General features: G+C 35.8%; 1 protein-coding gene across 2 annotated transcripts in view; it reads left to right on the forward strand.

The window, feature by feature from the left end:
* The window catches only part of LOC106625239 (uncharacterized), a 424,306-nt gene that overhangs the window by 342,011 nt on the left and 65,102 nt on the right, over nucleotides 1–17,193 (forward strand). For both annotated transcript variants that reach the window (XM_070105926.1, XM_036361284.2), the window contains exon 5: nucleotides 12,563–12,763. In XM_070105926.1, the coding sequence (XP_069962027.1) occupies nucleotides 12,563–12,763 (201 nt within the window). The remainder of the gene's footprint in view (nucleotides 1–12,562; nucleotides 12,764–17,193) is intronic.

Genomic DNA, 17,193 nt, shown 5'->3' on the forward strand with positions numbered 1-17,193 from the left:
AGAAAAACTTAACTCATTTCAGTTGACTGCTTTGGCATTACTATTACTCCTTGCCTTTTAAGCTTTTGTTTTAGTTGTTTGCATTTCTATGTGGGCGTGTGTGTGTGAGTGTGTGTGTTTGGGACCAAAGGACAATTTGAGTGGTCCCGGCAACCCGCTGTGGTCACTGATAGCGCCGTGGCACTTTACTCCGCTCAAAGTCTGCCACACCAGCGCTCCGCCCACTTCTGCCTACAAGTGCTCGCCCACCACTTCACTACCGGCCCTACAAAAACAATTTGTACGCCAGTGGCGAAAACAAACCAAGTAATGCTCGGTATTAGGTGTGTCGTCGTAAGTGGCCCGGTTGTGTGTTTACGTGCGTGTTTTGGAGTAACGTTTTAGTTGTGTGCATATTGTTGGTCAGTCGGGCTGTTGTTGTTTGAGAAATGCTTTTACTTTGCTTTCATTCGCTGTAAATGGAGGTGCGTGCATGTGTGTGTCTGGTAGCTGGTCGTCTGCTCAATTTTTGGTTGCAACGGCTTAGCCTTAAGTACATGAGTACTTACTTGCTCATTGTTTCCAAGTGAGGCTATTATATGTGGCGGTATAGGTATGTATGGGCGAAAATATATAGTACTTTAAAGCTTTGAACAGCATACCGTTATAATAAAGTTTTAAACTTTTTGAAACCTTCTTCAAATATTGTTTAGCCAAAATGTATAGATTGTGGTAGAAAACAATCATTTTATACGCTGTTCAGGATATAACACTTTTGCAACGAAGTTTTTATAACACCCAAGAAGAAACATCGGAGTTCCTATCAAGTATATACACATATAAGTGATTAGCTTGATTAGCTGAGTTGATGTAGCAATGTCGGTCTTTCTGTTTATATGTATATATGCATCTGTGAAGGATATTATAGCTTCCGTGTAGTCGAAGTTAATATTGTTTCTTGTTTAGTTTTGGAATTAGTGAATGGAATACGCTATTTTTTTGTTCATCATACAAGTTCAATACGAGAGATGTGTGGCCACAAGTAGGTTTCACGACTCCGTTCTAAAACTAAGTATTCACTTTATTCTCTGAGTAACTGCGCTCGAAATTCACATAGCTGTAATAAAATAAGTCTCTAGATCATAACTCAACTTTTTATATTGTTAAATAAGCAAGCAACAACTATAATATATTTGAAAGTAGAGTTGTGTGTTGTTGTAAGAACTTTTGTCTTGACTATGCTTCTTTCACATAAAGTCATAAACAAATTTCAGAGGGCATACGAATAATCAAGTTCTGCTTTTTTTCTAGATGACACTTAACATCTTTATAAGAAAATTTTATGGAAATTCTTAAATTTTCTTCTGGTCCAGCCAAACATGCCTATTAAAGTTCACTCTTCAGATCATGATTACTATTGCTTTAGAAGACATCAATTTGAAATTTCTTTGTCTGTCAACAAAAAGTAATCGAAAATAATTGGAAAGATTTCAAGCTCTTCTTTTGTAGTTGATCTAATGAAGAACTTAGTTTTCTATATATGTTCATCTATATAACGAACAACGTTTGGAATTACAAAGCTTTAATAATAAAATATGCGCTGCCAAGAGCCAATGGCCAAAAAGCCATTTAAGTCTAAAAATAATAAATTTCAATTAAAAGTTATTAAATTAAAAGGTGACTTGGAGTATTAAATTAACATAGCTTGTAAAAAATAAATCGATTTGGACCAAAAGCTGCCCCAGAACTTATTAAGAAAATATTTCAAAGTTCCAAAAACTTTTTGAACATAAAAGCTCATTGCTGATACACGCAGTGTTGAAAATAATGCTGAAAATAAAATTAGTTTCTTAGTGTATTGTCCCGTGAATCGTAAATAAAAATAATGTTCACATTTCTAATCCCTAATAACGGTTTGAAAAATAAATTTTTCATCTCACCATCCGATTAAAAATGAAAAATGATATTTTTAATTGTATTATTTATTCAAGATTGACAAATAAAAAAATGCTAATCTTATGTTTAATTTTCTTTTTTATACCTTTTCATGTTAGCTTTGGATAAGAAAAATATTTTTTTTTTATTGCTCCAATTTTTAAATAAAGAGATATTTTATAAATTTAATTCTGATTTCGAGACTAACACTGAAATTTCCCATATTCAATTGTATTTCTAAACTTATATTCAGCGTTAATAATCTTAGGGGTTGAAAATTGTCTTCATAATTCCAATTTTAGAAAAAAATTTGATTTAATTTTAACTATTTAATACAGAATATTTTTTTACCTGGAAAATTCGCAACCCTGGACCAAAGTATCCTTTTTTGTTGCAATTTACGATACATATGAGCAGCACGTGGCATATACCTCCAGTTATACTGATAGCGATGCTACTTTTGATCATTGTCTTGATATTGTTCTTACAATAAAACGAAGTTTTGAAGAGCATAACACAAATACTCGTATTATGCAAGTGTGTGGCTCGGTGTTTTCGGCTTTTAGCCTCTTTTCATTTTTATAAAATTTAGTTCTGTGCGTTTAGTCGCAAATATTTTCAGATTATTGTTATAGAATGTAACTGTATGTTAGCTGATTTCACAAAATTTGATTACTTAGGAATAACTCAGTGGACTAAAGATTTATTCGAGCAAGAAAAAAATTCTAAAAATTCAAAATGAAAACAAAATTCTAAAAAAGCAAAATTAAATTCTTCACACTTTTTTTATTTGAATTAACCTGCCCTTCATTATACGAGTATGTGCAACATGTCGTATGAGTAACTTTTTATGAATGAATTCAATTCAATTTTGGAGAATAGTTTTACTTTATTTTCTTTTTATAGTGTCGAAAATAAAAATCATTGTTTTTTTTACCTATCAGTGAGAAAGCGCATATATAGCATAAAATACATGCAAACGATAGCTAGAGTGTGAGTATGTATGTAGAAACGCGGCAGATAGGTTTATATTCGGACAGCTATGCCGGAAATTGAGGCGTTTTGTGTTTCTACATGGTTTCCATTTATTCTTACTGCAACCTTAAACTATTATTGCACGCTTTTGTCTATATTGCAACACACATACATACGCAAAATACATACCATATATTGCACTTTGTTGCTGCCACTGCGAACGCCGCTGTATTCTGTGTTTGCTACACGTTGTTGCAACACCAATTTATTGTATGCACTTTGTTGTGCAACATATTATGTGTACTAAATAGCTTCCGGTTACAAAATCAACAACAACAATAATAATAAAAATCAACAAGAACAGCAAAGCAAACATGTGAAGCCACAACGGTAGCTGCCTAACACTCGTAGAGCCGACAAATTTGTGCTCGCAATATAAATAACGAAGTTTCACTCAAACACACATACACTTGAAGAGAGAATACACACACACAGTATAAATGTAAGCTTGTGTGTGCTTTATGCATATACAAAACACTTAAGTTACGTAGGCAACATTTAAATGTCGAAAGCTGTTTCCGCATACTGCCAAGCGCCCGTTAAAATAGCAACAACACAACAATGCTGAGAACAAGCGCTGTCACAACACGGAGAAGCTGCAATCGATGGCTGTCTAACATGCACTTGGGGTTTGCACTGATGAGTATGCTGTGGTCAAACGCTGTCGCCTGCCCGAGATTGCTAGCACTTAGTCAAGGAAATAACAATTACAACAAAAACAAGTAAAGCATTTTCATCTATCTTTCAAAAGAACACAACCAGAAACAGCTGTTAAGCGCTAAAGTTAGATGCCCGGAGGTGAAGCGGACGCATTTTCATATGCATTTGGCGATAGTTGTGATTGTTGTTGTTATAGCGATCGAGTTTGCCTGCGGCAACGCTGGATATATATTTACTGTTGCCTATAATTACTTGCAACGATAGATATCGGCTCCAAAACCAACAGATGCTTTGTTGTCTCCGACAAACTGGACGCCGGTCACAGACACAGCTTAACAACAACAATTTAGAGTCACTCACACCTAGATAACTGCTAACAAAAACTGGCAACAACAGCAATTGCAGAGGCTCATATGAACCGCAAGTATTGCGGTTGTGCAACAACAATCACAAACACTTCGTTTAACTGGAGCAATGCGTAATTGAATGCCTCATTAAACGTTGCCTCCTGCGCAAGGATAACAAATTAATTGTATTGGATATCACAGCAACACACTCACACATACACAATTCACTCATACTAAGACTGACACAATCACCACCATATGTAACGGCAACACTTTAATCCCTCAAAGTATATTGTATCAAATGGCAAATGTATTTTGAGTGTGGCAGTGTGAGTAATTAATGCAAAAGCGTGTAGAATTACATTCTTTATTAATTTCAAATATGCTCATAAATCTTATATACACATACACTTATAGTCTTATTAAATATGTATGTATGCCTGCATTTGCTGAGTTTTATTTCGTCATTATCATCACATGCATATTTAATTGTGATCAAAGCGCCGAAGCCACAAATCAAATATGAAATAATTGCATATTTGCATAAAGTAATCGCTTTAATGTTCGCCCAAACAAACGGGCACACACACAAACACACTCTACGTACCTATGTACAGGGTTTTCCAATATGAGTGATATGATTTAAAACAAAAAAAAAACACACTAACTGTTAAGGAACTTCCTCTTTTTTGAGAAGTATAATGGATACAATTAAGTTTTGACTAAAATATCATTCAAATTTCCTCCATGATTTCTGTTGCAAGAACAAATTCGATGAACCCAATTTTCGACTACTGTTTCCACTAAATCAAGTCGTATGTCATGAATAGCACGTTCACTATTGACTTCTAAAGTTTGAAGAGAGTCTGGTTTTTGCTAAAGACCAATGGCTTCAAATAACCACACAAGAAATAGTCTAATAGTGTCAAATCGCAACTTCTTGGAGGCCATTCAAATTCAAAATTTCTTGAAACTATCGAATCTCCAAACTTTTCTCGCAATAATTCGGTTGTTGCACGTGCTGTGTATCACGTAGCTCCGTCTTGTTGTCAAGACCAACTTCTTCTAATTGCGGCCATAAAAAGTTGGTTATCATCGAGTTATAACGCTCTCCATTGACAGTCTCCAGCTTTATTTGAAAAGAAGTACGAACTGATGATTCCACCAGACCAGAAACCACACCAAACTGTCAATTCAGGTGAATACAATGGTTGTTCATGAATAATTTGTGGATTTTCTGCACCAGAATTGACAGTTTTGCTTATTTACCGCACCACTCAAATGAAAGTAAGCCTCATCGGAGAAAATGATTTGCTTAAAAAAATTGTTAACTAAATACAAAAAAAAACAAAAAATTATAGATGACATATTAAAAATGGCCGAAACCACCCCTAAAAAATATATCATCCCTATTTTAGAACCCGATTTTTCATTGGTTTCTCTTAATCGTTGGAAAAAAAATTCAACTTTATTAGTTCTAAGTGTGGAAAGCACACAGCTTGGGGAATTAAATGAGAAATTATATTTTTTTTTTCGGATTTGAAAACATTTTACATGGCTGTTTTATATTCATAAAGATTCGAAAGGGTGAACAATTTTTGAAGTATAATAAAGAATAGATAGAAGAAATTTTGCTTTCGCCTTTTTAAGAGCGAGTAGGTATAATGACTTCTGAGTAGGTGTGTGAGAGCTAATAATCGGTTACAAATATGTAAGAACCAAGTGATACACAAGCATTCTGCTAATCATGCAGAATTATATTAATCTTACTTATATTAGATAACTAATAGTTTAGACAGTGACATATTCGACAAAGCAGCAGCGCACAGTGGTTCTGCTTGTATGAAGCTGCGGTCATAAATACTTCTCGTTGCCTATGCAATTTTCACCAAAAATCTGTAAAAGAAATTTTGTAATATAAAGTAAAAAGAATTGGCTATATCGGACGACTACTTGCTACAGCACAGTAATTGCACTTATATGGCGATGGTGAAGCGCCAAAAATTCCAATAAGGCTTTGTAAAAGTATTTAAGAATGTGGAAAAAAAGCTGAATATGATGATTTGTCGTTAAATTCTTCCCCCACGCTTAACATATAAGAATAACATCATATTAAAAAATCATGTACGAAAAAAGACAATTTAATACATTAAATTTTATATTTTTTTAAATTATAACAAAAACTTATAATGTCTTCATTAGTTAGCCGTGCAGAGATTGAAGTAACATTGACTTATCCTTTTTTCTTTGCCCAGTTATAAATGAGCCCGAACGTAAACAAAACGAAATCAATATTGCGCTGTTTGTTATAATGCGTAACATTTTTCGACTGTGATTGAGTGTACAATTTTTTAGTTGCTTATTGTTCGACTCTGCAGCTTCGTCCGAAAGCTCTCCAATTGATATAAGCGCTTGCTCTATCACATCAAATATATGAATTAAGACATTGTGGACTGTGGCCAGCAAATAGTATCGTAGACACTCTTGAATGAACTCCCTAGCTGTAGCGATGGCATATTCATTAAATTTGTTCAAATTGATTTTGTACCCCGAGGCAATAGCTTGAAGTATAGTAGCTCAACGGTGGATGAGACTTTCATTAAGTCCAATTTGAGATTTGAAAAACATCTGCTAGCTTCATTGCTATCATTTAACGATATTTTACCTCCGTCTCTGGGACTGTCTACTATTATTCCCATACTTTAAAGTAATGCCGCTTGAATTTTCTGCTTTCGTTCCAGAACTTTTAATTTTTGTTCCGGAGCTCTAGCTTGCCACATTTTGATGACAGACTTATAAGATGTGAAAATTATTAAAAGAAGCGTATTTTTACATAAAGTGTGGATAAATTAAATAACAATACTTTATACATTTAAGCAAGTTATTCATATCTTATCGATTTGCCCCACATGTGTAACATTTGGAAGAGGATGATTCACTTAATACATTGCATAATTTGCCATCCACCATAGTCAGTTGTACAACATGCTCAACTATTACATTTCTATGATACTTATATATAACTATACTCTCGGTATTTTCTCCTTAAACTATTTTTACTGAAAACGAACTGGTCAGCAGTAACGTGTTGATGAAGGCCGGGGTTTTCCAAGTTATTGTATAGTAATTCAGCCAACAGATTCGTAATGGAGGATTGAAGATTTTTTGCGATCATGACGAGTTCAAAAACCATCAATTTTTTTACATATGTAGCCAATTGATTTAAACAGTTCAGTCAATTCAGCATTTGCTTTTTGATGATTAAAAATACATTCGCGAATTTCCGCACCTTACTGTAACACTTTTATTACCTGAAGACTCTGATAAACACAATATAAAATAAACCTAAGAAGGATTTGGGGGGGAAAACCATTAAACCATTATGTAAACAAATTTAAGACGCACAAAAGAGATAAAAACTAATTCGTGATATAAAATACTAATTTCAAAAAATACACAAATCAGGTTAGTCTTAATTACTTAACTTCAAAATTTCTTAAAAATAATTTTAATTTGTTAACGCGAACCATTACCAGACCAACTTTAAGTGCGCTCTTGTTTCCATATATTTGACCAAAGCTCAGATGCGCTATGAAAATGAACACGTGTTCATGCTTTTAATACTATTTTTAGAAAGTATCGCTAGATTTTCAGCGAAAACCGATTTGCAAATAAGAAGATTCGACAATTTAGAAGCAATTTTTAAACATTTTGATGAAAAATTCCGAGATGGGTCTTTTGATTTTTGGCCTATGGGCGTTTTATTTACAACTTTTATAGTTAATAATATTTAATAATAAATTTTGTTTTTGTATGAACTAAAATTTTTTAAACCAAATGAGATCGGTGTCAACATTTCCTTCCACCTGCTAATCGTCGAACCATTTCAGAGCTGTATATTCAACTTAATCAAAGCAAAAGCCAACAAAAACAACACCTGGAAACTTCAGTACTTAAATATTCCAACAACAACTTAATTTCTAAATTCAACCACCTGCTATTTATAGAATGACAATCGATCAAATTATTGATGCAGTGTCGTTATGAAATTCTCAATGCATTCATTTGCATGCGCTGAATTAAAATTAAATAGAATATTTGAACTTTTCCACTTTCATATTTCGCACACATTATACGACGCGTTGACGGTATACGATTGGCAAGTGTCGAACACTCAGTCAAGCTCGATTGGTAGCATCCTGCCAAGTAACAGTCATGTCACTCATTTACACCCAACAGTCGTATTCTTGTTGCGAGCTGCTTGAGAGCAGGAGAGGGAGAGCGTTTCTATTATCAAAAAGTCGCGTCATAACGGTGCTGAGGTGGATGTGTAATAATTTATGCATGCCTTGAGTATTGAGTACAAATTTAGAATTGTCAATCACTTTGCATTGAAGTGAATTCATAAGTGCACAAGGTGAAAGAAATTGAAAGAAAAAACACAGGTAAAATAGAATAACAAGCAGCCTGCTGAATGTCACGCCAAGTAGCAAGTCTGGTTGGGGAAAAGGCCTATACTACCAGATAATCTATATGGTACTCATAAGAAGCGTTATGGGTGGTTTATTTGTACGGATCTAGATATATTTATATGTATATGTATATAATTCTACATGCATTTTCTATTTAATGCATATGAAGCTTGTGAAAAGAACTGTGTTGTTAAATTTTTTGCTGAATTCGAATTGTTTGAAGAGCCTTGTTTTAAAGATTGAAAAGAGTGTTTATTGAATCGAAGAGAGATGATGCCTCTAATCTTATGCTATGAATATCCTATCCTTAGCCTTAATTAATTATTTCCCACATTATTGAAATCTTAAGTTTTTTACATTTTGTTTAATTTTTGGTATAAGGATTTATCTCTTTTACAAAACTCACTGTTTTCCATATAAGAGCTTGATTTTGATTGATCAGTGTGTTTAGCAGTTATTTATATCCTACAGTGGTGCGATATCGAGGCGATTTCGACAAGTGAGCAGCTTCTTATGGAGGAGGAGATCGATATCTGAAACGGGGGGCTAGTTCGGGTATACAAGGTGCGTTCAGTAACAGTAAAAAAGTAACAAAGTAAACTCTAGTGGCGCCATCTATATGTCAACTAGTGCGTTAGAATCTGCTATCCTTTATTGACTTCCAGTAAAAACATCATGACATTTCATCTATTGAAAGTGAAGTTATTGCGTTTTAAATGTCAGTATGTTTTTGTCATCGGTGCGAAAATGAGCTTCGAACAAAGAGCCAACATTAAATTTTGTTTTAAAATTGGTAAAACGTTTCAATTGATGAATTATGGCGATGATTGCCTATCCCGTAGCAGAGTGCACGAGTGGTTTCCACGTTTTCAAAGTGGTCGTGAGGACATAAATGAGAAATGAGCCGAAACCCAAAAAAAAAGAATTTGCGGTATTCTACCTTGGAGTTTTGAAGCGTTTGTGCGCCGTATTCGACGTGTTCGGACTGAATATCGCGAATATCGCGAAGATGGAAGTTGGCGTGTGTTGCACGATAGTGCACCGTCTCATCGATAGACGCTTGTGGCCGATTATTTGACCAAAAATCACATTTTAACAATCAACTCAGTGATAAGGACTCTGTAAAAGTGCGGTTTGTACTTTCTTTCCAATACCCAAAAGGCACAATCGAATCCTGCTAACTTTGATCAATTTGCCTCTGCTACTAGTTATAACATCTACACACACATTTCATTATAACATTATGAAGCTATCCATTACAACACATCCATCATGAAACGTTAACCGCGGCGAATGATAGGCTTACTTCATTAGCAAGTAACAAGCACTTAAAGCTAACACGCGCTATCTTCATTCACATCGGCGACGCTCGTTCGGTCTATAGAAGGTCTTCATCGCATTCATCTACTTACACGCATTCTCATTCACATCCGCATCCGGTGTGCACAACCGACCGAAATGTCAAAGGCATGCGACCTTTGCTGCGAGCATGTGTATTATTGATTTCATTGCCCTTTTGTTGTGGTTCCGAGTCCTCATCGTTGTTGCTGTTGTTGTTATTGTGTTATGTTAGTTGGCATTGTCAGCGCCGTTGACGATTCAAATTGAAAACGCACGAATTAATGAGTTCAACGATTCACGAATCAGACAACACAACCGGCATGACACACAAGAAGCTCTTCAAACGCTGCCGGCTAAAACCGCTACATTACACTTCGCGACGTCGCTGCAGCGTCGTCGACATCCTGTAAGCTATTGTAAAGGAAACCACTGATTAAGAGTGGCAACGCACAAACGGATGTGTAGCTAAGCCATCAACTCGGAACAGCCGAAAAGCAGCCAGCAATCTCCCTCCACCAGCCGCCAACCACAATTGACAAAATCTATTGAAATGGTCGAGCCGGGGTGGCTTGCCCACTTGAGCTATTTACAGAAGCAATAGGCAGGCTGTCGCATACACACACACACTTGCGGCGTTGCATTAATTCGTATATAAATAGGTATATACCTGCCTAGGGTCTCTCGTGCGTGTGTGAGTGTCAGCGTCCGCCTTCACTTTGCGGCTTCTGAGGATGCTTCGACTTTCGGTGCGCGTTAGCATATATGCGACTTCCTCTGTTGACTCGCTTGAAACGTCGCCTGTCTTCTGTCTCTCGGCTTTTCCTGTTCCCTTGCATATGCGTTCGCTCATTCAATCGCTCGTTTATTCGTTTGTTCGGTACGTGTTGACAAACATTTCAAGCGTGGCTCAATGCACACTCCACATCAAGTGCCTATTTGCTAAATCCCATTCACGTATGCTTATGTTCATATGGAAGTATGTGTGTGCTAAGAGTTTGAAGTGTGAATGTATTTGTGCTTTGTAGTGTTTTTGTGTCCATTAATATCTGCACTTATCTCTTTGTATCACGAAGTCGTTGATTGATGTTTTCATGTGGAAATGTAATTGAGTTTCTTTGGCAGTTCATGTCATCATAGCTGCGAGTGGTAAGGTAAAGTGTGGTTGAAGGTAGCAACAGGCAAAATAGGTGGGGAACTGGTTTCCGGCTGGTGTGAAACTACTAATTAATGGATTTACTCAACTGTGGTCGATTACGCCGGGACGATTTGCGGAATACCTATTTATGTACGAGTTATGTAAAAAATTCCTGTTCTTATTCGCTAATCTAGATATTAGGCAGAAGAAGTTTTCGCTGATCAAACTCATCGCCCACTGAAGAAATCATCAGAACGTACAGAAGTGTACAGCTGGTAATATATAAAATAACTGATCCGCTAGAATCTGACTAGCCTATTAACCATGTTATAAATCCGAGGAGTAGTTCAGATAAAAATAAAAGTTGAGTGCTGTAAACGTCGCGCGCGTACGGGGAGCTCTGCAACGGAACTGAAACCGGCCTTATCTTTCTAAGGAATTCTCTACTCTACTTAAGTTTACTAGGAGTGCTAACAGGCCACTGTCTCTTATGGGCAAGCATGCCAGCAGACTGGCGATACCATACAACGTCTACTGTAGAAGCTGTCAAAAGGTAGAAGAAGAAGATACTATAGAACATCATATTTGAGAATACAAGTCTTGTATAGAAAAAGAATCGTAACTATTGGACGAAGGTTTCTTGACGATGTCTCGGAAGTTGCACATAATAGAGTGAAGAAATTTTAGTCCCAATGATTTCAAAATGGGCCTTCGGAAGTTGGTTTTTCACATACAGTTCGTCTTTTCGCCTAGAGTTTTTATATGACAATTAATTTTGGTAGATTGTTCGGTAAAAATCCAATGTTTTACTAAAGTTCCTATGAGCATAATAATACTATAATATATTTTAATAACTTGTATCAATAATGCTACTAATCTGTTCATATATCTCAAACCTGTTGTACTGTACTGTTGTTCTTGGTGTTCAAATAAAATAGTAATGGAATCTTTCTTTTGGATATTGCTTTTTGCTTCCTATCAACGCAATGAAATCAGACTGCCACTTACTTAATAATTTAGGTATATTTCGGCGGCCTTTAAGTTATATAATTTTAATGTGGTTGACACTAGAAGTGTGAAGTTAGGTTTGGTTATGGAGTGATTCTTGTAAAGTCAGGAAAGATCCCAACAAGGAACTTTAGTAAATAAATAATTTTCTAAACATAATGTGTATAATAATGGACCAATTAGTGACTACTACTAGCGGTCTGTTGCACCACTTTAAATCAACAATGAATATTGGTCTCCAACAAGTCAGTCATAGCTGACTTATCAGCAGACCATGTGGTATAAAGATGTTAAATAACATTACTTAGGTAACCAATTACCAGAATTCCAAAATGTTGGGATTAAAAATTTAAAATTTCAGTTTGAATTGCAAAATTGTAATTAAAAATTGAAAATTTGATTTTTAATTCGAAAATCAGAATTCAAATTTCATTTCATTTTTTTGTTTCTAATCCGGTACTTGGTATTAGAAATTTTAGAATTATTTTTAAACAAGATTTTAGGGAAATTAGAGTTTGGAACCAACTATACCGTACTGAATGTATATAGTATATATTATAATTTACGTATACTTGCTAAACTTCAGTAAATTGATAAAATAACTGTAAATGAAATGATGATTATCTCCTTTTTTTTAAATATTTTTCCAGATCCTTATGTTGTTGCCTGGAAGCGTGGCATCGCCATTCTCACCGCCGGCAATGTGAAGGTAACACCGGATCCACGTGTGTCGCGTGCCGAGCGATTCAACTTACAGATACGCGACGCAGTGCCACAGGATGCCGGCGACTACATCTGCCAGATTGCCACAATGGAGCCGCGCGAAATTACGCACACAGTCGAGATTTTGGGTAAGCACTCAAAAAACAAAAAAAAAACCCACACACAAATATTCTAAGCATATCTGGAACTATATGACATTTGTTATGCAATAATGGCTTAGTAGAGCAGAACAAGGCAGCTCAGCTCATCAAGGCAGCTAGGAGAGAATAATATTTTGCGTCTAATTAGAGTCGAGCAATCTCGAGAGTCATTTGCATACACACACATATATGGTATTATATATATATAAACATAGATTCTATTGTTGCGTTTATAATTTTTTTTTATTGTTTTTGTGCATGAAAAATAATTTCGTGTGCGCTCGATTCGCATTTATTTGCAAGTTAGCTAATTTTGTATGTGTGCATATGTTTGTATGTTGCGTCATGCTATCTGCCACGGCGAGCGAATGAGTGCCGCCGGAAATGTGTCAACAAGTTCCGCTACTGCTACATTCGCGTAACGGCATTTGGTTGTTAGAAGCACATACCCGCATACACACACACACACACATACACACGCCCAAACAAATATGATAATCAATTTTTCGAAAACGAATTTTCACATGAATGCATACCGTTATGCCGCCGCGCATATTTGCTCTTCCAGAAGACTGACTCATATTGATGAAATTCGCGCGTGCACAAATGCAACACAACAAGCATTGAATGGTGGATTTTCAAGCGATCAACTGATGCAATTGTGTCAAGGATAATGAACTTGGCTGGCGTGCGTCGGTGTGTTTGTGTGCGCGTGTCAGCTTTGAAATTATTTGTTAGAAATTTGCATATTTTTGAGTTAACAGTATGTGGAAAATTGTTTGCATTTTTAATGCAGCGCATCAACAAACAACAACAACCAAAATTGTTATGTGTTGTTATTGTTGGTTGTGGTGGGTTAATTAAAAGTATAATTTAATGAACGCAGCGTTGCTTGCGCAATATCTCATGGTGGTTTGTCAAAGCGTTTTCTGTTTCGTTGGCTGTTTTGATATCTGTCCTCAGCGCAATTATTTAAATATACTAATCGATATTAGCTCGGAGTTAATTGGAATATTTTGAGAATTTTCGGTAACAATATTGAATAAACGATTATTCATAAAAGGTAAATTATTTATCAAAAGGAGTGCTGAGAGTTATTTTTAATGATTTTTCGGTATGTACATACATAACCTACAAGTATATATATAAATATTAGGATAGGCCGACAACATTTTTTTTATTTTTCTTAAGTTACTGTAAAAATATCGTCTAAATAACAAAGCAAATGTTGGTAGAATTTTGAGATCTTAAAATTAATATCAACCAGTGGTGCGGTGTGATTGAGGCCCTATAAAGTGTATATATAAGTGATCAGCGTAGTTAGCATAATCGATTTAGCCATTTCCGTCTGTCTCTCCGTCGGTCCATTTATATGCAAACTAGTCTCTCAGGTTTTGAGATATAAATCTGAAATTTTGCACTCGTCCTTTTCTCATCAATAAGCTGCTCGTTTGTCGTAACGATCGATATCGGACCACTATACTATATAGCTGCCATACAACCTGAACGAACGGAATCAAGCGCGTTTATTGTTAACTTTTTTATTTTACGAAATTTGGCAAGGATTATTTATTAAAGCAGTTGTGCAATCCCTGAAGATATTGTTCAGAGCGAGCATATAGTTTTCATACAAACTGACTGATCAGAGATCTCGTAAAGAATTTTTGTATTTGTGAAGGGTATAATAGCTTCGGTGCGCGCTATATTATAACTTTCTTCTCTTTAAAAAACATTATTTGTGAGAAGAACAACCAGGCTATTCAACTTAATTCATTACAAGACAGGTTGCTCATACCTCGATAAAGTTTTGTCCAACCGCTTGCTATTCTAACTGCATTTGAGTATGTTAGTATAGGTATTTGATTTGAACCAGTTGCTTGATCGTTTCGTCACTAGGCAAGTTTTTGCAATTCAAATACAGATACAACTACTATAATTAAATACAAACATATACATATGTATGTGGTGAAATCTTGAGAGAGTTTAGCGCTTCAAAATATAATGCTCGAAACACAAGTAGAATACTATTAAAGTTCACACAAGTTTTTTATATAGCCATATACACGAATTCATACATAAATTTGCTAGTATATTTCAATTTTTTTCATATAGTATGTAATAAAGCATTGCCCACCGATTATGCGTAATCTAGTCATTTGCAGATTGACTCCATTCGCACTTTCCTGCTCATTCTTATGCTAATAAATTCTGCTTACAAATACATATTAGCGCTTGTTTCACCTAGTGGCCTCCAAAGGCTATCCGATGTTCTGCTGGCTCACGCTATTTGTTGTAATTATGTATTTATATCCTTTGTCCATGGCTTAGAGTAAGTAGTCGCCGGGTGGTGACTTCATTTAAATGCCACTTGAGAGTATTTGTGGGCAACGAAATTAGTTTTTTTATGCCAGCAATCTATGACTGATATATTCGCATAAAAACTCGAACTTTCAGTGGGTTATTATTTATGGATATATATATGTGTATGTATATAACAAAAATTATATATTAATATTAAAAAATAATGAAACATGCCCAGAAAGAAAAGAAAGATTGTTGAAAATGTTTTATATTTAATAGTATCAGCTATTGCTAATGTGTCGACTGTTCTTTTGAGCATTCATTTATATCGCAAGAGCTTTCAGTTTCAGAAGCCGCATAATCAATTGTTCTGTTTATTACAATTTTTGAGCTGTATGTATTTGGGGCAAATGAGGGGTCCTACATAATCTAAATCACCGTCATAAGACACAGACGTATTTTGTTTTTATGTTTAAATTACGTTCGGCCATTAACAAGTTCAACAATCCACTCTTAGTGAAAACAACACTTTATTTGAATAATTTTGCCACAGATGGCATTTAAACCAAGTCACACCATTTGTGGTTTAAGCGACTTCACACCTCTATAGTGGCAACTGCCTTAGAAACTTAAACTTACTTCTTATAACCATTGAATCATTCGCTCATCTCACAAAAATATTATTTATAGACCCAAATTCTCTTCGGTCCAAATCTCGCGTCCCTATTTTTCTTCTCTCAAACCCGATTTAGCCAGCCCGTACTATTCAAGAGCAAAAAAGCTATCAAACCGCCTTTTACTCAGTGCGCAATCAATTCACAATGAATCAATCAACAATGAAAACATTTCCTACAAGGTCGCTGTAAGCACATCGATCATTACGTTGCCGTACATTTCTTATGCAAATGAGCAACGCAGATGCGTATGTGTAAATAGACTGGACAGTAAGGCGCATAATAAACAGACAAGTATGGCAAATCGATGAGGAATTACGACACTCCACGTAGCCGCCAGACGCAACAAAAGCTAAAGCATGTTTGCTACCATTTATGACCATAAAAAGAATGAAGCAGACCGCAGAGCATAAAAGTCAATGCAGCAATATTTGCAGTTCAGCATTTAAGGGCTTGAGTATGTGAGCGGTTCGTAGCTATGTGTATATGTTTTAATGACCCCGCCAGCATAAATTGGGAAATCAATAAATTACAAACGCATACATGCACGTATGTATGCACTGAGCGTTTGCTAAGCAGCGCGGAAGGGTAGCTTTATATACACACAGCCTTAAGCCCCAATCAAAGAGGATCAGACTCCTTAAAATTCGTTTCCTCTCTGCTCATTTGCCTTCTCCGTTTTGCGTCTCACTTTGGCGCTCAATATCGACATTACACATATTTATTTATTTTCTATTTTGACTGGGATTTTATAGTTAAAGCGAAGGGGAGAAACGTTAAATTCATACTACAATGCATACGTAGTTGTTAATGTTGAATGAGTGTGTGTGTGTGCGTGCGTGCGCTTTGAGCCGTCGTCGGCAGCATCTTTGTTGTAAAACTTCTAATCAGAATTGATGAATAATTTGCATATATTTCCCGAAGGCATTTTCCCTTTTATTATTTTCAATCTTCCCGGCACACACACACACACTTCTCTTAGGAATTCTTCAGTTCCATTCTTTCATTCTTCAAGTTTGCATATCTTGTGTGTATGTTTAGTGCGTCCAATAGGGATTCCATTGCCGTTGCTGTCTACTGCTACTTGAGTATATTTAGTTGCCTAAGAGAGGAGCTGTGAGAAAACAGCATGAAGATCCTGCAGTGTACGCCAAAGGAAGGCGAAAATCGCAAATCTCTAAAGTACGACATGCTTATCAGCATGAAATAAAAGAAACTATACAAAATGCCAGCAGCAAAAACCCCTACAACAACAACAACAATATATGCTTACAACAACAACAGCACTAAAAGTGATTGTATGCAGATAGATAGTGAGTGCGCAGCGCTTCGCTCCGAAATTTGTTGCATTGAAGTGCTGCAGCTTTGTTGTTACATGCTTATCCTCAGCTTCCGTTTACTCAAGCCTCATACTCAGCTCAACTTCTTAGCTTGGCGAAATTC

This window comes from Bactrocera oleae, chromosome 2, assembly GCF_042242935.1.
Source record: "Bactrocera oleae isolate idBacOlea1 chromosome 2, idBacOlea1, whole genome shotgun sequence".
NCBI classification, from domain to species: Eukaryota; Metazoa; Arthropoda; class Insecta; order Diptera; family Tephritidae; genus Bactrocera; species Bactrocera oleae.